Raw genomic sequence first — 21,435 nt, forward strand, 5'->3', positions numbered from 1 at the left:
ATTCTTTGATCGCTGATTAAATGCAGGGGTTTTTCCTCTCCACTGTCGCTACAATCATGCTTAGTGTGAGGGATTGCTGAAGAGTCAATGAGTCGATGCAATCAGCTGGTTTTCCTTAGACAGAAAATTTTGAATCAATCTGACTGGATGATCTGGTTGAAATATCTCTATAAAGTGGCCTGAGATGACATGATTTGAATTGGAGCTATAGAGATACACTGACTAGAATTGATACTTTAGAGTATTAGGTTGTTTCCTCCAAACTTTTTTTGTCTTTTTTAGTTGCTAAGATCCAGAGGGGTGTCAGGTTGTCCTCCAGCCTGCTCTGATAAAGGGTCAGGGAATTGCTGCAGGAATCGCTCTGATGATTCCAGCCTTTGATCAGATGGTTTTATTGTTTTCCAGTTTACAGAGACACAACTGCATTTCAAAACAGACAAAACAATCTGAAAACATCATTTACAGGCATTCCTTACAACGTCAGTGGTTTAGTGACCTACAAAAAGCAGGGGGGGACGGGGGGGTACAAAGAGTAACTAGTTACTAGTTTCAACCAGTTCAAACACTATTTTTAAAAATCATGGAAACTTTACTATAAACACTGAAATTTCAATTGAAATTGGCCTTTTTGAAATCTTTACGTTTCAAACATCACATAAACTTCCTGTGGCTCCACATATCAGGACGGTATTCACATTATGCAAGGGGGGGGGACCACGTCTTCATCCGGTGGCTCACCGGTCCTGCCTCGGATTTCATGAGAGAAACAAAGACTTTCTGAAGCAGAAGCTGCAGCGTGTCGCCTGCAGCGGGACGGGTCAGGAGCAGGAACATGGCCGCCGTCCATGCTCAGACGGTGGCTGGTGTGGGCGGGTCAGTTGGAGCATGAGCGTCATCAGCAGAATGCAGCTCAGTTTGAAATGTGAGGAAGTCCAGATGTGAGGCAGTCCAGATGTGAACGGCTCTGTGGCAGAAACCGGATTCATCGGATCAGTATATCAGAAACGAGCAGCCGGACTGTAACACCACATGATGCCCGAGGTGTTGGAGCGCCCCCCCCATAATGACCAGTGATGCTCTTTGGTGTGGGGGGTGAAGTGGGGGCGGGGTAGGCGTGTTTGCATCCAATCATTGAAACAGACAGGAGAGGCTGATGAACAGGTAGATGGGGGAGGGGGAGGCGCACCGGGTGTGGAGGGGTCTCATCCAAGGCTTTGGTTGCTGCAGTGGGGGGGTGTGTGTGTGTGCAGAAGGGGGAGGGGGTTATGGAGAGCCCAGGCAGGGAGGTGGTGCTGATGGTGGTGGAGTTGGTCGTTTAGGAGCGTTTCCTCCTTCCCTCCAGATTCCTGAAGTTTGAAGGCCGGATCTTCATCTCGGCGAACTCGATGGAATGTTCGTGGCCTTTCCAGTGGAACCAGTTTACCCCCTGAGGAAAGGAAGGAGCAGAATGAGGAGCAGCGGATGACTAAACAATGACGGCTTAGAGCGATCTGGACGGAGACCGCAGCCGGGGTTCCAAGAACCAAACATCTGCTGATGGATCTCCTCCTTTGTCATAGCCAATCTAGAACCAGAAGATCACATCGTCTGATTGGTCGTTGGTAACCTCAGCATCCGCTCTGGGATTGGTGAAAGGTCATGATGTCACATCCTGTTACAGTGACACGGCAGGAAGGAACCAGTTCTCCCAGTCAGTATCTAGAAACACAGACCGTTTCTCAATATGCGTTCTTGAGCGTTCTCGTGTGCTCGTGATATGCCACCAGAACACCAGACCGAGAACGTATTAAATACCCGGATGTTGTTCTCGCCCAACCCCCCATAATCTAGAGACTATTAATAACAGGAGGTGAGATGCAGCTCCAAACTAGCTTTCAATGTGGTGATGTCATCAGTACGCTTCTTTCCAGTTGACCCAGATTTATCCTGCGTGCTCCCGTTCTCCCAGAGTTCAGACTTTCCTGGGTTCTAATCAGGAACGGATTTGGTGAGGACACAAGTCCGTACTTGTGTTCTAGTGAACTGAGAAACGGCCACAGACTAGCTGCAATGGCGCTGAGCTAGAAGCAGGAAATGAAAACTCCCTCTGGGCATCAGCAGCCATTCATTCCAACTGCAGTTCCACGTCTCACCAGCAGGTTTATTATTATTATTTAGTGGCTTTTTTTTATCTAATGTGCTTTATTATTACTTTCTGTTTATTTCTTTTAAAATACTTTTATGTGTCTGTAGGGTTGAGCTGAACTTCCGCCAGACAAAAGTAGCATCTATTCTAATGTGTTCTACTGTATTATATTCTATTACATTCTATTGTGTTCTATTATTTTCTATTGTGCTCTATTCTATTCCACCGTGTTCTATTCTATTCGGTAGAGTAGGTCTGTGTTGGACTGCAGCCTGCCTACCTTGCTGTGGCTGTTATCACCATAGCGACCCATCAGGTTGACCCGGTGACAGTTTTTGTACCAGAATGCTCCCTTATAGGACAGAGCGCAGTTGGTCACAGCGATGTCGTTGTCGTGGTCATAGGTGGAGAAAGGGCGGCCATGATGGTAGGTCATAGAGTCCCCTAGAAAAACAGACAGTCTCTATCAGTGACACGTACAGCATCATAGAGTGTTTGATTGGCATTAAAGGACGGACATGGGAGCGCAGGTTAGTCTAAACCAGCAGTAACCAATTAAATATCAGCGGGGTCCGAATAAAGAAAATCATCAACCAGTAAAGGTCCGGAAACATTTTTAATTATAATCTGTTACTTTAAACAGGATTTAACAATGAAATAAAATGAGGTGTTTATGCATCCATCTTATACATTGACTTTATAAATAAAAAAAATCAAAAGATAGATAATTTTTCCATTTTAAAATGTTTTCAAGAACTGAAAACTTTAGAAAATTCATCTTGTAGCTGAAGGCACGGAGCATACCTGCTGTCCCACTATATCCTCCCACATGGACTTTGTAGCGCGTCCGAGGCTCAGAGACAGAAAACTTGTCATATTGAGCGTAGGCCATCTCTCCTTTGTCTCTCAGATCAACCCGCAGCTCGTACTGTCCTCCAGATGTGATCTTGTGCAAGTTGGACAGACCTGAGCGACAGAACAGACATCTTAGCAGAACCAGGGAACAGCAGGAAGAGGTCTGATGGTCCCAGATGATGCATGCTGACCACCTCTGTCGCCGCCATCTTAGCACGCCCTGACATCCACTATCGAAAGTTACTACCATAACTACGGTTCTATGAATCCCAGATGACCGGCAGAGGCGGTGCTTAAAGCACTGAATGATCATTCTTGCGCATGCGTAGGTCGAGTATTAATGACAACAAAGTCACCTGTGACCTACCGGGGACCCACGTGACTCTATTTAGTCACATGGCACCCGGCGTTCAATCCCTCAATCTTCTCGCAAGAAGGAGATATTCCGAGGGACCAAGCACTCTGGCAGTCATCCAGGACTTTCGTTCTATTTCATCCCTACTGACCACCAGAGGCGGTGCTTCAAGCGCTGGATGACTTATGTCAACAAGGTCTTGAGGAATGGGCAACACTCAAGAGACAACCCCTACACCACCCACCTAATGTGATGTAAAGGCATGCTGCTCCAGGTTTCCTGCAGAGGATGGGGCTCAGCCACATTTAACCTGTAAAACCGAGTTAAGGTGCTAAGTGATTTCCAGGAGTCCGCGCGGCATATAGCATCCAATGGCACCCCAGTCATTGTCATGGTTTTGGTTATGTTGTGCTTTACTTTGCTCCTTGTTTTCTAGTTTTAATGGTTTAATTCCTATTTTGTTGTAGTTTGTAGATTTATGTTAGTTCTCAGGTTTTTCTGTTTTCCTCTGTTGCCCTCTTGTGTGTGTTCCCTTCCCACTTGGCTCCCTCGTTGTCTCCTCACACCTGCTCCTTGTCAGCTCGTTAGCTCTGCCATTGTCTCAGTCAGCTACATATACTCCCCCTCTGCAGTCACTCCTTGTTGGTTCCTTGTTGTTGCCGGTCCTGTCATCGCTGTTGTCGTCTCACCTCGTCTCTCCCTGGCTCCTTGTACATGTTTTCCCTTGATGTCTCCATGGTTCTGGTTTGTTACTTTTTTAGTTGGATTTTTGGATTCCTGCCTTTGTTAACCATTTTCATCATTAAAACTACAAGTATTCACCTCAGCCTCTCTCCCTCTGCAGGTGGGTCCTCCAAACCACAACCAAAACGTGACAGTCATGGTAGCAAATGATGTTGACACTTCACTCCTGTCGGCAGTGGCTGGTCCTGCAAGGCATAAGCCTTGGAAATCAAATCCACAACCCAGTGTGCAAGCCGCTCCTTAGAAAGTAACTGATCTTTCCGCGAGCCAGCGTAGCAAACAAAAAGGCTATTTGTCTTTTGGAAGGATGCCATGGCATTGATATATGCCTCAGGGGCAAATCAGGGCACAGTGGCTCAGAGGGGCATCCAGTGTCCAACCCAGCTAGATGGAGCGGCTGGGTACTGCCCGCTACCAGTGGCACCTCAGGGATAAACGCTACATCAGGCCACAGTGTAACACCTGAGCCATCGGGATTCTCAGGTGCAGCAGGGCTCGGCCATTAAGAGAGACTGCAATTCACCCACACGCTTCGCGGAAACCATAGCCAAAAGGAACGCTGTCTTCATTGAGAGCCATTTGAGGTCTGCTGATGCCAGGGGCTCAAATGGGAGATCAAAGTGCCTCAAGCACCAGAGATAGGTCCCATGTCGGTGCCACAGGGCAGTTGGATGGACACAACAACCGAGCACCCCTAAATAACAGTACAACATCCTTGTCTCGGCTAACTGAGCAGCCATTCAGCCTGTTATGCCAACAGGAAATGGCAGCCACATACACTTTTAAGGTAGACGGAGGCCGTCCCTGATCCAGTAATGCCTGCAGGAAGGTCAGTATGTCAGAGACTGAACACTGCGCCGGGTCATGTCCCTTACTACGGCAACAGGTCGCAAAGACTGCTTACTTGTTAACATAGGCAGCCCGCATGGATGGCGCCCATGCGTTAGCCATTGTACGCCCTACCTATCTCGAGAAAGTAGACTCCTGCCTGGCAGGGGCCAAATCCAGAGCTGGTGCTGGTCCAGTTCAGGGTGCAAGATCTGGCCCCCCATCTGGGAGAGAAGATCACTCCTGGGGGGAGACGCTTTGGCAAACCGGAGCTCAGCTCACACAGTAGAGGAAACCAAGTCCTCGCTGGCCAGAAGGGGGCTACCAGCAGAAACCTGTACCTTTCCTGATGTACCCTTAGGTTTGTCTGAAAGAGCAGGCTGAATTGGGGAAAGGCATAGAGGAGGGTCCTGGGCCAGTCGTGTGCCAGCACATCATGGCCCTGAGGGCTGCTGTCATCCAAGGAGAACCAAAGGGGAATGTGAAATGTATCCCTTGAGGCAAAGAGGTACACGTCCGCCCTGCCTAAGACCTTCCAGATATGCTCCACTACCTCTCAGTGAAGCTTCCTCTCTCCCGGAAATGGCTTCTGACGGGACAGAAAATCTGCTGGCACATTCTCCGCCTCGGGGATGTAGGCTGCCCTGAGGCTGGCCAAGTACGGAGCTGCCCAGGTCAACAGCTGTTGAGTCAAGCACAACAGTTTCCTTGACCTGGTCCCCCCTTGGTGGTTGATGTGAAAAACCACAGTGGTGTTGTCTGACCTCACCAGCACATGCTTCCCCTGCAAGTCTGGAAGAAAGCTCTGAAGAGCCAGAAGTACAGCCTGCAATTCCAGGACATTTATGTGTTCCCTGCTCTGCCGCTGGGACCATGTCCCCTGTGCAATTCGACCATATTGCACCCCAGTCCGTGAAGGAAGCATCCGTGAGCACAACCTCCTGATGACATGGGAGGGAGCTGAGCGGGAACCCTGTCGTCATAATGACCTCTCCCTCCATTGGGACAGAGACTGAAGACATTGAGGCCCCACTCGGAGTCTCCTGAGACGATGCATGTTCCATGTGGGGTCCAGATCGAAGCTGTTTAACCACATCTGGAGGGGCTGCAATGACAGCAGCCCAAGGACACTACGGTGGATGCAGCTGTAAGCATGCCCACAAGGCGAAGATACCGCACAAGAGGCAGGGCCACACTGTGCCTGAATTCCAGGAGCATGCTCGATACGCTGTTTCGACCGCTGGGGAGACCGGCAAGCAGTCATTGAAACGGAATCCATGGTAATGCCCAGGAACACAGTCTCATGTGAGGGAGGCTGCAAACCCAAGCATCCCACGTGATGGAGCACTAAGGATCCCTATTCCTTGTGTCTTCAGTGGAGAAAGGGCTGCTGCAACACATCAGGTGAACACCCTGGGAGACAGCAAAAGTCAGAACGGGAAGACCCTGAACTGGAAGTGCCACCCCTGAAAGGCAAAATCAAGAAACCACCAATTGGGACAGAGTGGACAACACCTACACATCTGGGGTGTGGGCGGCCCAGAAGCTGAGCTGTCCCGGGGTAAAACAACCGACCGCAGGCCCCGAGGTATCAGTCATCAGTCATCGCGCTGAAGCGGAGCAAGCAGCACAGATTATCCAGCATCATACTGCTGAAGCCTGCGTGATTAGCCCGAGTCCGATTAATTAACTAAAGATGAACTCGACGCGAGCAGTAACACTACTGGTGAGTCAGATAAATAATTTAAGGAGAACAAAACCTACCAGTTGTCACAGAAGCGACTGCAGATCTGGTAAAGGTGAAGAAAAAAAAAACCCTTCTTGTGCAGCCCCTGGAGGGCGAGACTTACCCGCAGCTCCGACCAAACCCGGTAACGGGGCTACTGGCAACAAGCAGCTGGGATAACAGTGGTACACACAGAAGCAACCAGCTGCACATGACCACACCTGTGCGCGAGAAGAACAAAAGGGATTGAACGGCGGGTGCCATGTGACGAAATAGTCATGTGGGTCCCCGGCAGGTCACAGGTGACTTTGTTGTCATTAATACTTGACCTGCGCATGCGCAAGAATGATCATTCAGTGCTTGAAACACCGCCTCTGTTACTGATCATAACAACACAGCAGCCTTGAAAACAGTTGATATTTTGTTAATCAGTTGATCAGAGAGAAATTACCGAGCCAGAACTCATCGTTCATGTCACCAAAACCAGCCGTGTAGTTCTTCCAGTTACGGTAAAACTCCAGCCTGCCGCTCTGACGCCGCAGGAAGACCTGCAAAACACAACAAAACCAGGCGGATCAAACTGTTTGCTAAACACTGACTGAGTCACAGACTCCTGCTGTAAACCACTCTGATTGGTTCACAATCACCTGCTGCTCCCGCCTCCAGGGACAGCCTTGGCCAATCATTTACTGCTTCTGCCAGAGGCTGATTATAGGCTCCTCTGGCTGATTATTGGACCCTCTGGCTGATTATTGGCTCCTCTGGCTGATTATTGGACCCTATGGCATGACTATTGGACCCTCTGGCTGATTATTGGCCCCTCTGGCTGATTATTGGCCCCTCTGGCTGACTATTGGACCCTCTGGCTGATTATTGTGCCTGATTCCTGATTCATTCAGCTTTTAGTCACACCTCGGGCTCCTCCTTCCATGCAGTGACCTCTCAGGGTTTGACCACCAGTGGCTGTAGGAAGAGTTTTATCTTTTTCACATTGACCTGTTTATGCCTCATAGGAGAAAAACACTGAGAAAACAGCCAGGAACTAAACCTGAAAGAGTGGATAAAAAGCTAGATAAACGCTCCTGACTTACAATCCAGCCGCCTCCATCGGTGCTCATGTCACAGTAGACCTGCAGGGGTTGGCTCTCATCTCCTCCCAGGTAGATGGTGTGAACACCTGATGAGGTGTCGCCATTCAGTAGGGCCTGTGAGCAGTCCCTGGGGTGTCTGTACAGCACGCCGGCTAGAATCACAGATCAGATCCAGTCAGATTAGATTAGATCAGATTAGGTCGGGTCGGGTCCGATCATAGCAGGTCAGTTTAGATCATGCAGACATTAGTAGTTTGTATGAAATTATTTGTTTAATAGAGGAAATCGCTAATATATGAAAATATATGAGCTATAAATGTAATCTGTTCAGAAACAGTGACCCTAATAACTGGACACATGCAGAACATGTGATGCTGAGAATCCCTTCAGTCTGCGTTGATTTCGACTGTCATGGCTTTTAAAACTGGTCCTACTGAAGGACAGCTGAGTCACAGCAACACGTAGCAACTGACTCACTGGTGGTGAAGATGGTAGAGACCACTTGGCTCCTCTTGGGACCAGCCAGAGCCTCCATCCTAACGGAGTATTCTGTGGAAGCCTTGAGGTCGGCCATGTTGTAGGACACGGCGGTAGGACCTAGAACCACCTCCTGAGGGCAGAGAGACACAGCATCAATCTACTCACTGCTCCCAGTGATGGAGGAAAGCTTCTGCTCAGAGAGCAGACCTGCTGGCAACTCACATGGATGGTGCCGACAGCAGACTCAAAGTGGAGCAGGTAGCCAGTGATGTCAGCGCGGGGGGGCTTCCAGGTGAGCATGGCGCTCTCTGTTTGGATGTTGGTGACCGCCAGGTCCTGTGGAGCGTCAACATCTAAAGACAGGGGAGCCCATTAGACTCCACTCCCAGTCAGGGAGGTGTCCTACCTCACACTAACATACATTACATCATACAGGGGTTAAAGGGGGGGGCACCGACCTGTGGTGAACTCCGTGGTAGTGGCTGCACTCTTGGCTGAGTCCCTCACAGCGTAGACCTTCACCGTGTAGAGTGTGGCTGGCTTCAGGGAGCTCATCTCAAACTCCACAACGTTTCCTGACACACGCTCCATCACTGGAGTCACTGGATCCACAGAGAGAGACATACTGGTGAGGAAGACTTCCAGCCTGAGGTCTGATCAGGAACATATGGCAACGGCTGTTTGGAAGCGGAGTGGGGTTGTAGCAGTTGTTCTGAGATCAGCTGACGTGACCCAGCAGAGGGCCCTTTCTGAGGAACCAGGCAGAACCTCAGCCTGGAGCCACCGCTGGAATGGAGCGGACCACATGGCTCTGAGAGGCTACGGTCCAGGATGTTTTAGAGCCGCAGCAGGAACACGACTGAGCTTCATCAGCTGCTCTGCTGCTTTAAGGTTCTGACCAGGCAAATGGTACCATCCAACCAGAACCACACAGCTTCCTCCCTCTGATGCTGACCAGCTGACATGTTGAGGGTTTTATACTTCTTTCTTATATTTTATCCATTTTTCTGTTTTACATCGACTTGTTGAATGACTGAATATCTGGAGTTGCTGCTTACTGCCTGTTTCAGGTCCATAAAAACAATGAATGGTTGGATTTGCTAACTTCCAACCTGAAGCCAGTGAGAACCAGATGATGAGACGACTGGCTTACAGGATGAACCCGATGGGTCACTAACTGGGATCCGCTGTAAACAGATCTCCATGGTCAGCTGTTGGGTGTCTGAGCTTTAACCTACCAGTGTCTGCGCTGTATGTGATGACGTAACCATCTACGGTGGCGATGGCGGGTTGCCACAGCAGTAGGGCCTCAGTGTCTGTGATGTTGATTGCTGTCAGTCCACGGATCTTATCCAGAGCTGTAACACAAAGACACACGGTGAGGATGAAAGGAGTCAGATCCAGGAAGGTCTGAGTTCTGCTTTTGTTTTTCTATGCTGAGTGTCAGGCTACCTGTGGTGACGCTGTCAGATCCAGGCTCACTTTCTCTCTCCTGCTTGACAGCAACGATGATGACCTCATAGGTGACCCCAGGCGTCAGGTTTGGCAGGACGGTGTGTGACATGGAGCCATCCACTGTCAGGGTCTTGGCCACACCTGGGAGGTCAAACCACTCAGTAATAAATCACCCAGAAACTGATGTAGGAGAAGATCTAGACGTTTACTTCCAGATTTCCACCATCTTGTTTCTGTTCTCGACTTTCACCTGAGGCAGGAATTCACAGGTCTAACATCTTTACTGCTGTTTCCTCACTTCCTGTCACCATTGTTAACCAAACATCCTGGATTATCCCCGGTCTATTCTCAAACTACCAGGATTTTATTTTAATTCATTTTTGTAATTCTGTCACACGATCAGCAGGGGGCAGCACTGGACTACTCCTTGAGATGACAGGATTATTGGACATGAAGGTTTCCCTGTTGCCACAGATATTGATCAGAGTGTAATAGTGAATTACTGATATTCCCAGAACTGAAAACAATCAGAATCAGGTGTGAGGCTGATGGAAGCGTAGATCCAGACCTCCATCAGCAGGCATGTAGGTGACAATGTAGCGGTCCACCCGGGCCCTGGGAGTCAGCCAGTGGACGGTGGCGGACGTATCGGTCACTCCGGAGAAGCGGATGCCCTTTGGAGAGCCGAGGTCTGGCACAGAGGACATAGAAAATGACAGGTGTCAGTCAATGTTGGGTCTGAATGTTGGTGGAGCTGATATGAACACAACTGAAGCAGCAGACAGGAAACGACACACCAGCAGAGCGGTTATAGTAGCCTGTGCAGATCCCCCAATGAAAGGCAATCCTTCACACAGATGGAGCAAGAGAGTTGGAGACACAGACAAAGGGGACATGGGGAGGGCAGGGCTCACAGAAACCCTCCTCAGTTAGCGGCCCGCCGCAGGATGTCGCGTGACAGACCTGAAGGAGATTAACTTGCCCTCATTTCATGGAACACACAAAGTGAAACATGCGCCGCAACCCAAGAGTAAAGCCTTGCCCTTAGGGAGGGCACGGGACAGACAGGGACAACCAACCCACCCCGACAATGGAGGGGGGGGTCACAAAACATACAAAGGGAAGAGCAGCTAAATGTCCTGAGAGTCACGTCAGCATGATTATTCTGCCAGGCTAGACGAGTTTCCATCTTCTGGATGAACATCAGGCCTAAAGTAGAACATCTACGGTCCGGATCCCGGTCCACGTTTTCCTTTCTTTTGCTCTTTTCCAGAAAATAGACGAAAAAAAAGCTTCAGCGAATCTTAAAACAACAACTGGCTTCAAAAGTCAATGATTATTCTCCATGATGGAAACCCGAAGAGTTCAGAAGATCCAAACTTTAGAGGGAAACTGATTACCTCAAACTTTTTCAGTAAGTTAAAATAAAAATAACTTTTTGACTCACTTTATTTCCATGGAATAAAGTAAAAGATTAATATGCTGTAGGTCTAATGAAGAATTAGGAGGAATTATCCCTCATACTGGATTGGCCATGGAGGTCACAGTGGGGGTTAAAGGTCGTTAGAGGGTTCTGATGGTCTGAAGCCTATTGGATGAGAGGCGAAACATCTTCTAGCAGACGTCACATCCTGTTGCCTAGACTGAACTTTCTAAGCTGGACCCTGACCTGGAGGAAACTTCAAACTTAAATATTCTAACATAAACTGTGAGTTCATTTGTTTGTAGTATCCCAAGGAAAGCAGCAATATTAGGGCCGACATTGTTTACCACTGATAAGCTGCAGACACCTGCAGAGTCCAGACCTGGTTCTGTTGGTTAACTGAAGATGTTGGAGCGGTTTAAGCTGCTGACCTGGAAACAGATCCAGCTCCTGGGGAGGCGCCATTTATCCTCATCGGCTGAAATCAGGACCATGGATAGATCCCCCTCACACACCGCCAGCCAGATCCTTAAAGCTGGCGATGTTCCTGACAGACAGCCCTCAGCATGATGTAGCCACCACCATACCCTGCAGTAGGCTCAGTGTTTATATTGCAGCTGAATCTGTGACTCCTTGTCTCTCAAAGACTCTTTTTAATGTTTAAACATGAATTAAAACAGTTCTAGGAATAGTTGGAGGCAGACGTCTTTCCTCTGAAAGGCCCTAGTTTCTATCCAACACTGGGATTTATCATAAATACACGACTGTAACCGAGGTCGAGCATTATGGCCGAATATCCAGTAATATGGTAAAAACAGTTGATTAAAATCTTCATTAAAACGCGTCTTTAAAATCCTAAAACTAATCCAACGCCCCTGGCAGTGATGAACGTTCTGCTCAGAACCAGGATAGTCGACTAGAACAGCCTCAGATCATTAGAGGTTAGACCTTTGGACACATTTCATGCCTCATTATCAGCTTAATTCCACTGATTAAAGAACCTGCCTGAACCTGAACGCAGCACCACAGGCAGACCCTTAAAGTCAAAAGCACCATGTTAGTATACATGTAGACATATGACACAGATTGTTAGACAACATCTCTCCATGCAGTCAGAGAAAAAACAAAAGACGAGACATGGATCCACATGGACTTTATTGGCAGACCTCAGCAGCGCTGCTCCTTTCCACCATGTACCTGTTCTCACCCGCGCTCTTACAGACTTGGAGCGTCTGCCCAAAATGAGCCCAAACACCTCAACATTGTACTCGGTGTCCTGCATCAGATCGCTCAGTGTGACGTTTCTCTCCTCGCCACCCAGAACCAGCTCCTTTGGTCGGCTGGGGTCCTCGGCCGCCATAAGCATCAGAACAAAGGTGTCGAAGGCGTCCTCCTCCGCCGTCCAGGCCAGCGTAAAACCATCAGCAGTCACATTGGACACCTGGAGAGCCTGCACTTCTGGTTCGGTCTCTATGTGACATTTAGGGAGAGTCAGTTTGCTGTTTGGATGGATTGACTGAGAGGACAGGTGGACACATGAAGGTCCTTGGAAGAAGGGAAGAGTGAATCGGTCTGGGTCCTCAGAGTGGGAGGAAAACGGAAAGATGGAGCTGTTGTTTCCTGACATGTGAGGCATGGCTAAACAATCCAGCAAAATACTAAAACATCTGTCCTCTGAGCTGTTATTGAAGGACAGCCATCAGAGGCCCTAATTCTAAAACATTTAACCCAGAAAAGACATGGAGGCTGCTGCTGAACTGACCTTTGACCCCTATCAGGAGGATAGCTGGTCAGAGCTGATGGAACGCAGCAATGCAGCTAAAAACAGATGGAGGCTTCATCTACAGTCAGCAGATTAAAGATGAAAGGTTCAGCGCCCCCTGCAGGCCACTGGCTGCTCTCTCTCTAAATGACCCAGTTTATGTTCTGGTTCTGGTATCAGACCAGTTTGGACCAGCAGGTCTAGAATCCTGGAGTCCCTCAGAGCTAACAGCTGTTAGCTGGGAGACTGACAGGATGTGGCGCTCCGGGTCACATGACCCATTCAGAGACAGATCGACCCTCTGAGGTCACAGAGGAGCATCGATACTCTGGGGGTCATTGGATGGAGCTCAGATTGAGCTGATCATGGGGTCAAAGGTCACACAGGGTTGCTTTGAAGTTTCTGATGAACCAGGCTGGTAGATTCATCCCCCTGAAGACATGCAGCTGCAGCAGGAACTGATTCCTGATTCAGAAGGTTTACAGATAAATCCAGAAGCAACTTTTGGGATTTCTGTTTGAAATAAATCAGTGATGTTCTGCTCTGTCTGATTAGATCACAGAAACAAATCCTAAAACTCTAGTTCTGTGCCAAACTTTCCAAACGCTGTGCCGCAGCTCAGCGTTCCACAGGTTAATGACGGCCGGCGCTGACGGCAGACGTCTGAGGAAACGCTGTTTGCTGGATCTCAGTTAGCAGATTTGCTTCCTGCTGCAGATGAAACAGCGGCCAGAGCTGTGGAAGCAGCACAGGAAAGGCTTCATAAAGCCCACTGCTCATTAAAACACTGCTCCAAATGCAGGGGTCTCAGGGGTCCTCCAACCAGCCTGGAACCCCCTTTCTTCATTGTGAGGAGGGAAAAGCATGAGGCATCGCTGGTGAGAAGTAGTGGTGGAAATGAGAAGCATAGCCGACAAATCCCAGGGAGCTGTCACTCTTCATTAGCCAGCGGGCGGCTTTAACTGGTCAGTGGAGGAGAGGGAGGGCTGCATCCATCAGCTAACATGGCCTAGCTTACTGCAGGTTTCCTCTGCACCCCCCTTACACACACACCCCCACCCCGCCACCAAACCTGTGAGCTCTGCTCACAAAAAGAGTATGTTATGGGAGGCGGCGTGCTGCAGAGCCAGGGCGCCTCTGAGAAGCAGAAGCTCAGCTCTGTTCCCGTTACTTTAAACCAGCAGCAGGAGCTGAGATGAGGAGCTGGGATCCTCCTCTGGTTCCTCCTGCAGTGAGGATGTTAGTTTTCCCTTTAAACAAATTAGCAAAATATTCCCAAATGAGTAAATCATGATAATCTAATTAAAATCAAAATAACTCCAATTGGGGAAAAAGTTAAAACGATTAAATGCGGTCTGTTTAACATTAGATCGCTTTCCTCTAAAAGTCTGCTAGTTAATGACTTGATTTGTGATAATCACATTGACTTGTGTTGCCTTACAGAAACCTGGCTGCAGCAAGAGGATTATGTGAGCATAAATGAGGCAACTCCTTCAAGCTATTTAAATTTTCACATCCCCAGAAGTTCTGGGCGAGGAGGAGGAGTAGCAACAATCCTCCTGTCTGACTTACTGATTACTCCCAAAACAATTAATACCTACAACTCTTTTGAACATTTAACCCTTAATTTCCCTGATCCAAATTTCAAAGCCAGAAAACCTCTTCTTTTTGTAACTTTGTATCGTCCACCAGGTCCTTACTCTGAATTTTTAGATGAGTTTTCAGAGTTCCTTTCTGATTTGGTATTAAATACTGACAGGGTCATCATAGTGGGAGATTTTAACATCCATGCTGACATTGAAGGCGATAGCTTAAGAGCAGCCTTTAATGCTATCTTAGACACTATTGGCTTTGTTCAAAATGTGAATAGTCCCACACATTCTCATCTTCATACTTTGGATCTTGTGCTGACATACGGCATAGAATGTGAAGAAATAACAGTATTTCCTCACAACCCTGTCCTCTCTGACCACTTTCTAATAACCTTCAGGATTACTTTATCAGAGTTCTCCTCCCCCAAAAGAAGGTTCAATTTTAGTAGATCTTTATCAGATAGAGCAGTTATAAATTTTCTTTCTCTCTCTTTCTCTCTCCTCTGTGTCGCTGAGCAGTGCTGCAGAGTGCAAAAGCATAGCTTATTCCCCTTCACAGGTTGATGATTTTGTTGATGGGGTTGCTAGTTCTCTGCGTACTGCCTTAGATAACGCAGCTCCTTTGAAAATAAAAACTGTTAAAAATAGAAAGCTTGCTCCTTGGTTTAATGCAGAGCTGCGTACTTTGAAGCAAAATGCTAGGAAACTGGAGAGAAAATATCGCTCCACAGGCCTGCGAGAGTCCTTCCTAGTCTGGAAAAATAGTTTACTGCTGTATAAGAGGACCCTTTGTAAAGCAAGAGCAGCATACTTCTCCTCATTAATAGAGGAGAATAAGAATAATCCTAGATTTCTTTTTAATACAGTTGCCAAACTCACCCAGAGCCATAGCTCTGTTGAACCGTCCATTCCACCTGCTCTTAGCAGCAATGATTTTATGGGATTCTTTATAAATAAGATTGATCTTATTAAAAATAAGATCATAAGCACTCCTCTATCCGCGATTGTATCTGAGGTAGTCATGGAATCTGAACCGGGTTCAGAGTGCTTTGATCCAGTTGAACTTTCTGAATTAGCAAAACTATTGTCTTCATCTAAGCCTTCAACTTGTATGTTAGATCCAGTTCCAACCAGGTTATTTAAGGAGGTATTCCCTTTGATCTCCTCCTCCATTTTAGATGTGATTAATCTATCTCTGTTACAGGGATATGTACCAAAGACTTTTAAGGTTGCTGTAATTAAACCTCTGCTTAAGAAACAGTCTCTTGACCCAGATGACTTGGTTAATTATAGACCTATATCCAATCTTCCTTTCTTATCCAAAATTCTTGAGAAAGTAGTTGCCAAACAAGTTTGCGATCACTTCCACCATAATGAACTTTTTGAAGAGTTTCAGTCTGGCTTTAGAGCTCATCATAGCACTGAAACAGCTCTGGTGAAAGTCATTAATGATATTCTCATGGCCTCAGATAATGGACTTGTATCTGTGCTCGTCCTGTTGGATCTCAGTGCTGCATTTGATACAGTTGACCATAATATTCTTTTAGAAAGACTTGAATATTTTGTTGGAATTAAAGGAACAGCTCTAGACTGGTTTAAATCTGATCTATCTGATCGAATTCAGTTTGTTCATGTTAATGATAGATCTTCCTCATGCTCAAAGGTTACCTGCGGAGTACCACAGGGATCAGTGCTAGGACCAATTCTCTTTACTTTATACATGCTCCCAATCGGTAGAGTTATTAGACAGCATGGGATTAATTTCCACTGTTATGCTGATGATACCCAGCTATATCTGTCTATAATCCAGATGAAGCTAACCCATTACATAGATTACAGGCATGTCTGAAGACATAAAAACCTGGATGACTCTTAACTTTCTGCTTCTGAATGCAGACAAAACTGAAGTTATAGTCTGAGGAGCTGGAATCCTCCTCTAGTTCCTCCTGCAGTGAGGATGTTAGTTTTCCCTTCAGCATCTTCCTCCTGCAGACTGACGACAGCCGCCGCGCATAATGTGATCAAATTAGTCTGCCGTCGCTTTCGCTCCTTGGAATGTTTTATGGATTAAGTGATGCTAATGAAAAATGGTACGATGGCTTCACCCCCCCATTAGCATGCAGACAATGGGCCGTGTTGAGCACATGCCATATTCCACATTGCCCCAGAAGCCCCTGGCACCGAAGCACAAGAGCCCAGGGGCAACGGCAGCATGAGAATGAAGAGGCGTCCAGGCTGGAGCGAAGTGGGGATGCATACAGAAGAGAGGCCTCACACAAAGTGACAAAAGAGCCTTTCCTGCCTCACTCCCCCATCTTTCTTCTCCTCCACTGCTCACTAACACGCTCACTGATAATCGCACCATAAATGCTGACATGTGAAAGTGTGAAAGACTCGTTTGGACTCATTAGTCTGATTTTAGAAAAGTTTCAGAAGAACGATGTTCCAGAGGAAACCTGCAAACATTCGCCAGCTGATGTCACAGTTCACCCCCCCCCCCCCCGATGGACTGCTAGTTACTGCAGCTTCTTTCAATTTAAATGTTTTATCTATTAAGTAAAATTTTTTTAATGGTTGAAAATAGAGGCTTTGATTTCTCATCTCTGACCCTAACCTTCACCACCACTATCTAACCTTTAGTGACTAATTAAGTTAATGAAACCTCCAACGAGCTGTTAGCAAACCTCTGACCAGTTTGTACCAGTTGGACCAGTTTAATTTCCCACTGATTCTAAATAGAACGTTTCCTCCACAAAAAGCTAGATTAGTTAAAACCAGAACATCAACTATTTATTTATTGGCAGAAGTAGAGCTGGTTTGTTTTCATGAGCTAATGATTAGAACCTGTAAAACACTGGGAGGAGGAGAGCCTGAGAGGTGAAGCTGATTCCAGGTTTTCTGCTGTTATTATTATCATTTTTCCAGAGTATCTTTCTTTAAAAGCACCTTTTCTCTGAGGACTGAGGAGGTTTGGATTCCGTAGACCCTAAATATATAAAACCATTAAAAACTGCATTTTGTGTTTTGCTTTTGAATGATATTACAGGGAGGTTTTCTGTCGACTGCGTGTCTCCATGACTGTGATTTAGGCAGAAAGTGTTCCCAGCATACAGCAGAGAGTGGGAGGAGGAGGACAGAGGGAGGCCCCAGTACCGACTCAGATCGTACCTGTAATGGTGTCTGCAAACACCGGGTCTAAGAGCGCCCCCTGGTGCACCCCGTACAGCCCGGCGCTGTACCAGGTGCTGGGGGAGAGGCCTGAGAGCGTGAGGCTGCGCACGTCGCCGGGCACTGTGTAGTTCTGCCACTCAGCGCCCGTCTCAGCGTCAGTGAGATGGATCAGAAAGGCCTGGAAGGCCCCGTCATCAGCAGACCAGGACAGGAGGAAACTCTCCCAGGACACGTCGCTGACCGTGACGTTGGTCACCGCTGGCATCTCCTCCGCTGGCCAACGACAAACACATGAGCGTCACACCAGGGAAGCAGCACATGGAGGAGGGTTAGAGAAGCTTTTCATCCTGGAAACCAAACTTTGACCAAAGCAGGTCAAGATAAACCAGAACTTCCTGATTGATCATAAAACAAAGAAAACTTCTCCAAGCATCATTTAATAATGATGTCATCTCTATGACATCATTCTGCTGTGAGGATGATGAAGGAGTGTGGCCATATTTCACTACAAACAGGCTGATGATGAGCAGCTGCTCTACATGAGCAGAGAATGATGAGGAGCAGCATGCAGACACGCTGATGCGGCTAGTAGCCGCTAATGGCTGTGAAGGAGCCATTAGCATCTGAAGGTGCAGCGCAGCCGCCTGCTGAGGCTGCAGTACGCTGCCCACTTCAAACCCATGCAGAGTGGCCTAGAACCGCAACCAATAGATGCTGCAGGTCTGTTATCTGCAGAGCGATGTGTGTTACTTCATTATCAGGAAGCAGAAAGTTCAAAGAAGGATGAACTACTTCCTGTCTGTCGTTGGTTTCTGCAGTTTTCAACTTAAATCTGCTTTAAATCTGTTTTATGTTTATTTCTGTATGAACCTTCTTCTTCTCTGCCTATTTGAGCTGATGGAACGTTCTCCACGGTGAGATCAATAAAGTCCATCCATCAACCAATCAGTAAACCATAATGAGCTGCAGGACTCTGATTGGTCGACCAATCAACATGAACAATGTTCTAGAAAGAGCTGCGCTTTGAAGACATCTGCTCTGTAAATCTCACATTCTAGGAACTAAAATCTAGATCGTCAGGTTTTTAATGTCCGTTAATGCAAAGAGAAAATAAAAAACAAACATGGCAGAGGTAGCGTCCTTCCTCCCCCCATCATCATCATCAACAGGTCACACTCTAGGACTCTAGATCTGTCCTCTGTTTGATGCGACACGTTTCCAGCCCAGAGGAGTCAGCAGCCGGACCGTTCCTCTCTGCCTTCCTGCTGGATCCTTCTGACTAAGCAGGTCTATTCAGAGGCGTTATTTATCATATTTATTATTCTAATCCTTTTCTGTGATTGTTCAGGTACAACCCCCCCCCCCCCCGCCCCCCCCCCCCCCCCAATAGCCCCCCCCAGGCCGTGGATTAGACGTCTGCTGACTGTGCAGACAGCGATTTAGCAGGACACCCAGCATGGGTCCCTTTATCAGACAGCCCCACAGTTCATCCTGGTCAAATCTCCAAGAAAGCAGGGGGGGGGGGGGGGGGGGGGGGGGGGCTCACGCCGCCAATTAGCACATGAATGAACGCGGCAGAGGGCGGCGCTCACGTCCACGCCGCCGCCCACCGACATCCAGCGACAGATTCCATCTTTAAGGACAGAGATACGAGGCTCTGATCCCAGTCTGAGGCGGCCATCTTGGCCTTTCCAGAGAATGTTTGTTTCTGCAGCCTGAAGAATTTCATCCACTTAATCCTGATTCAGGGAAAAAAGGACCAAATGTTTCCATCTGTAATAAATGAGCCGAAGGAGACGGAGAAACTTTGATCCAAACAATCATTTCCATTCAATGCACCAGTTTGGCTGCAGGAGGGAAAAACTGAGGGGGGTGGGTATAACCCCCCCACCCTCACCTCTATAACCCCCCCACCCTCACCTCAATAACCCCCCACCCTCACCTCAATAACCCCCCCACCCTCACCTCTATAACCCCCCCACCCTCACCTCAATAAACCCCCCACCCCTCACCTCAATAACCCCCCACCCTCACCTCTATAACCCCCCCACCCTCACCTCAATAACCCCCCACCCTCACCTCAATAACCCCCCCCACCCTCACCTCTATAACCCCCCCACCCTCACCTCAATAAACCCCCCACCCTCACCTCAATAACCCCCCACCCTCACCTCTATAACCCCCACCCGCACCTCAATAACCCCCCCCACCCTCACCTCTATAACCCCCCCACCCTCACCTCTATAACCCCCACCCGCACCTCAATAACCCCCCCACCCTCACCTCTATAACCCCCCCACCCTCACCTCTATAACCCCCCCACCCGCACCTCAATAACCCCCCCACCCTCACCTCTATAACCCCCCCACCCTCACCTCAATAACCCCCCACCCTCACCTCTATAACCCCCACCCGCACCTCAATAACCCCCCCACCCTCACCTCTATAACCCCCCCACCCTCACCTCTATAACCCCCCCACCCTCACCTCAATAAACCCCCCACCCTCACCTCTATAACCCCCACCCGCACCTCAATAACCCCCCCACCCTCACCTCTATAACCCCCACCCTCACCTCAATAACCCCCCCACCCTCACCTCTATAACCCCCACCCTCACCTCTATAACCCCCACCCTCACCTCAATAACCCCCCCACCCTCACCTCAATAACCCCCCCACCCTCACCTCTATAACCCCCCACCCTCACCTCTATAACCCCCACCCTCACCTCTATAACCCCCCACCCTCACCTCAATAACCCCCCCACCCTCACCTCTATAACCCCCCACCCTCACCTCAGCACCACCATCACACCCCTGGAACAGTTTCATTCATATTTTCAGCTAAACAAACCTTCTAGTTCAGATTCTTTGTTTGTTTTTTCTCATAGAGAGAAATGATCCTGGAAGCCATATTTGATCCTATCAGATGGACCAGCGAGCGTCTCTAAGAGCCAAGCCAGGAGAGCAGCGGTCGGGCAGTTTGCTGCTTGTTGCCCAGCAGTTAAGGAGAAACGATCTGTAGCTTTATCTTTCTGCTCGTTCAGAGAACCTGGAGTTAAATGCTTGATGAGCAAATTCAGGTTTTTCCCTGAGTGAGGGATGTGTGTCAGGCGGACGCCTCTCCCAGCCCAGCTGGATTCCACCTGCAGCCCAAAGCGGCCGGCAGTGGAAGCTGGAGCCATGGAGAGGCGTGCAGAGTTCAGCATCTTCTAAACATTTTACTAGAAACTAATGTCTGAAAATAATCCTTAACTGGATCAAACTGGTTTCCCAGACAGCCTCTCCTGTCTATCGCTGGTTGTGTTGGGGGGGGGGGGGGGGATCTGCTGTTTTAGTATCAGAGTGAGAACTCTGCTGGTAATGGTTGGGTTAATAGGTCATGGTTAGTGATGTTCTGGTCATGGTTTATCTAAATGCTAACTAGAACCTGTCTTCCATTCTGCTGTGTCGTCCTAAAGCAGCTCATGATGCGGCAGAAAGCAGCTGGACATGCTGACCTGTGGGAGCTGAGACGGTGGCGGGGACGCTGTTCCTGCGGCCCCGCTCTGCGGTCATGCTGACGGTGTACATCATGCCAGGGTTCAGGCCCCTCAGGGTGTGAGAGTCAGAGCTGGCTGCCACCGTGTCTTCAGCCCTCTGACCATCAGCAGACACGTAGACCAGCCTGTAGGAGTCCAGTTTGGCCACCGGCCGCTTCCACTCCAGCGTCATGGTGGTCTCCGTTACCTCTGCTACAGACAGGTCTTTGGGGGCATCCAGGGCTGTTTGGTACAAACACGCAAATAGAGATAAATCATGCAGATTGGACCTAAAGTCAGCAGGAAG

General features: G+C 48.4%; 1 protein-coding gene across 3 annotated transcripts; it reads right to left on the minus strand.

Annotated features, from left to right (window-relative positions):
• Window positions 1-356: 356 nt before the first annotated feature.
• On the minus strand, window positions 357-21,373 carry LOC119777291 (tenascin-like). 3 transcript variants are annotated; one of them, XM_038276111.1, is made up of 14 exons: window positions 21,108-21,373; window positions 17,605-17,880; window positions 12,280-12,552; window positions 10,228-10,350; window positions 9,657-9,800; window positions 9,443-9,562; window positions 8,663-8,806; window positions 8,427-8,557; window positions 8,202-8,334; window positions 7,725-7,876; window positions 7,085-7,181; window positions 2,930-3,091; window positions 2,406-2,569; window positions 357-1,426 (listed from the first exon to the last, which is right to left on the minus strand). In XM_038276111.1, the coding sequence occupies exons 1-14, from the start codon at window positions 21,319-21,321 to the stop codon at window positions 1,316-1,318; spliced, it is 2,244 nt and encodes a 747-aa protein (XP_038132039.1). In that variant the 5' UTR covers window positions 21,322-21,373; the 3' UTR covers window positions 357-1,315. The 3 variants fall into 3 exon arrangements, with proteins under 3 accessions (XP_038132039.1, XP_038132040.1, XP_038132041.1); XM_038276112.1 differs by lacking the exon at window positions 12,280-12,552; XM_038276113.1 differs by lacking the exons at window positions 12,280-12,552; window positions 17,605-17,880.
• Between the last annotated feature and the right edge of the window lie 62 nt (window positions 21,374-21,435).

The sequence above is a fragment of the Cyprinodon tularosa genome, unplaced genomic scaffold (assembly GCF_016077235.1).
Source record: "Cyprinodon tularosa strain WSP-4 unplaced genomic scaffold, ASM1607723v1 ctg997, whole genome shotgun sequence".
Taxonomy (NCBI): domain Eukaryota; kingdom Metazoa; phylum Chordata; class Actinopteri; order Cyprinodontiformes; family Cyprinodontidae; genus Cyprinodon; species Cyprinodon tularosa.

Coding starts and splice junctions, on each gene's coding strand:
- LOC119777291 (XM_038276111.1), bottom strand. CDS start 21,321: ATGACGCTGGAGTGGAAGCGGCCGGTGGCCAAACTGGACTCCTACAGG. Junction 8,807..9,442: donor CACATACAGCGCAGACACTG/GTAGGTTAAAGC, acceptor CTGTGGATCCAG/TGACTCCAGTGATGGAGCGT. Junction 7,182..7,724: donor CCGATGGAGGCGGCTGGATT/GTAAGTCAGGAG, acceptor TGTGTTTTGCAG/GTCTTCCTGCGGCGTCAGAG.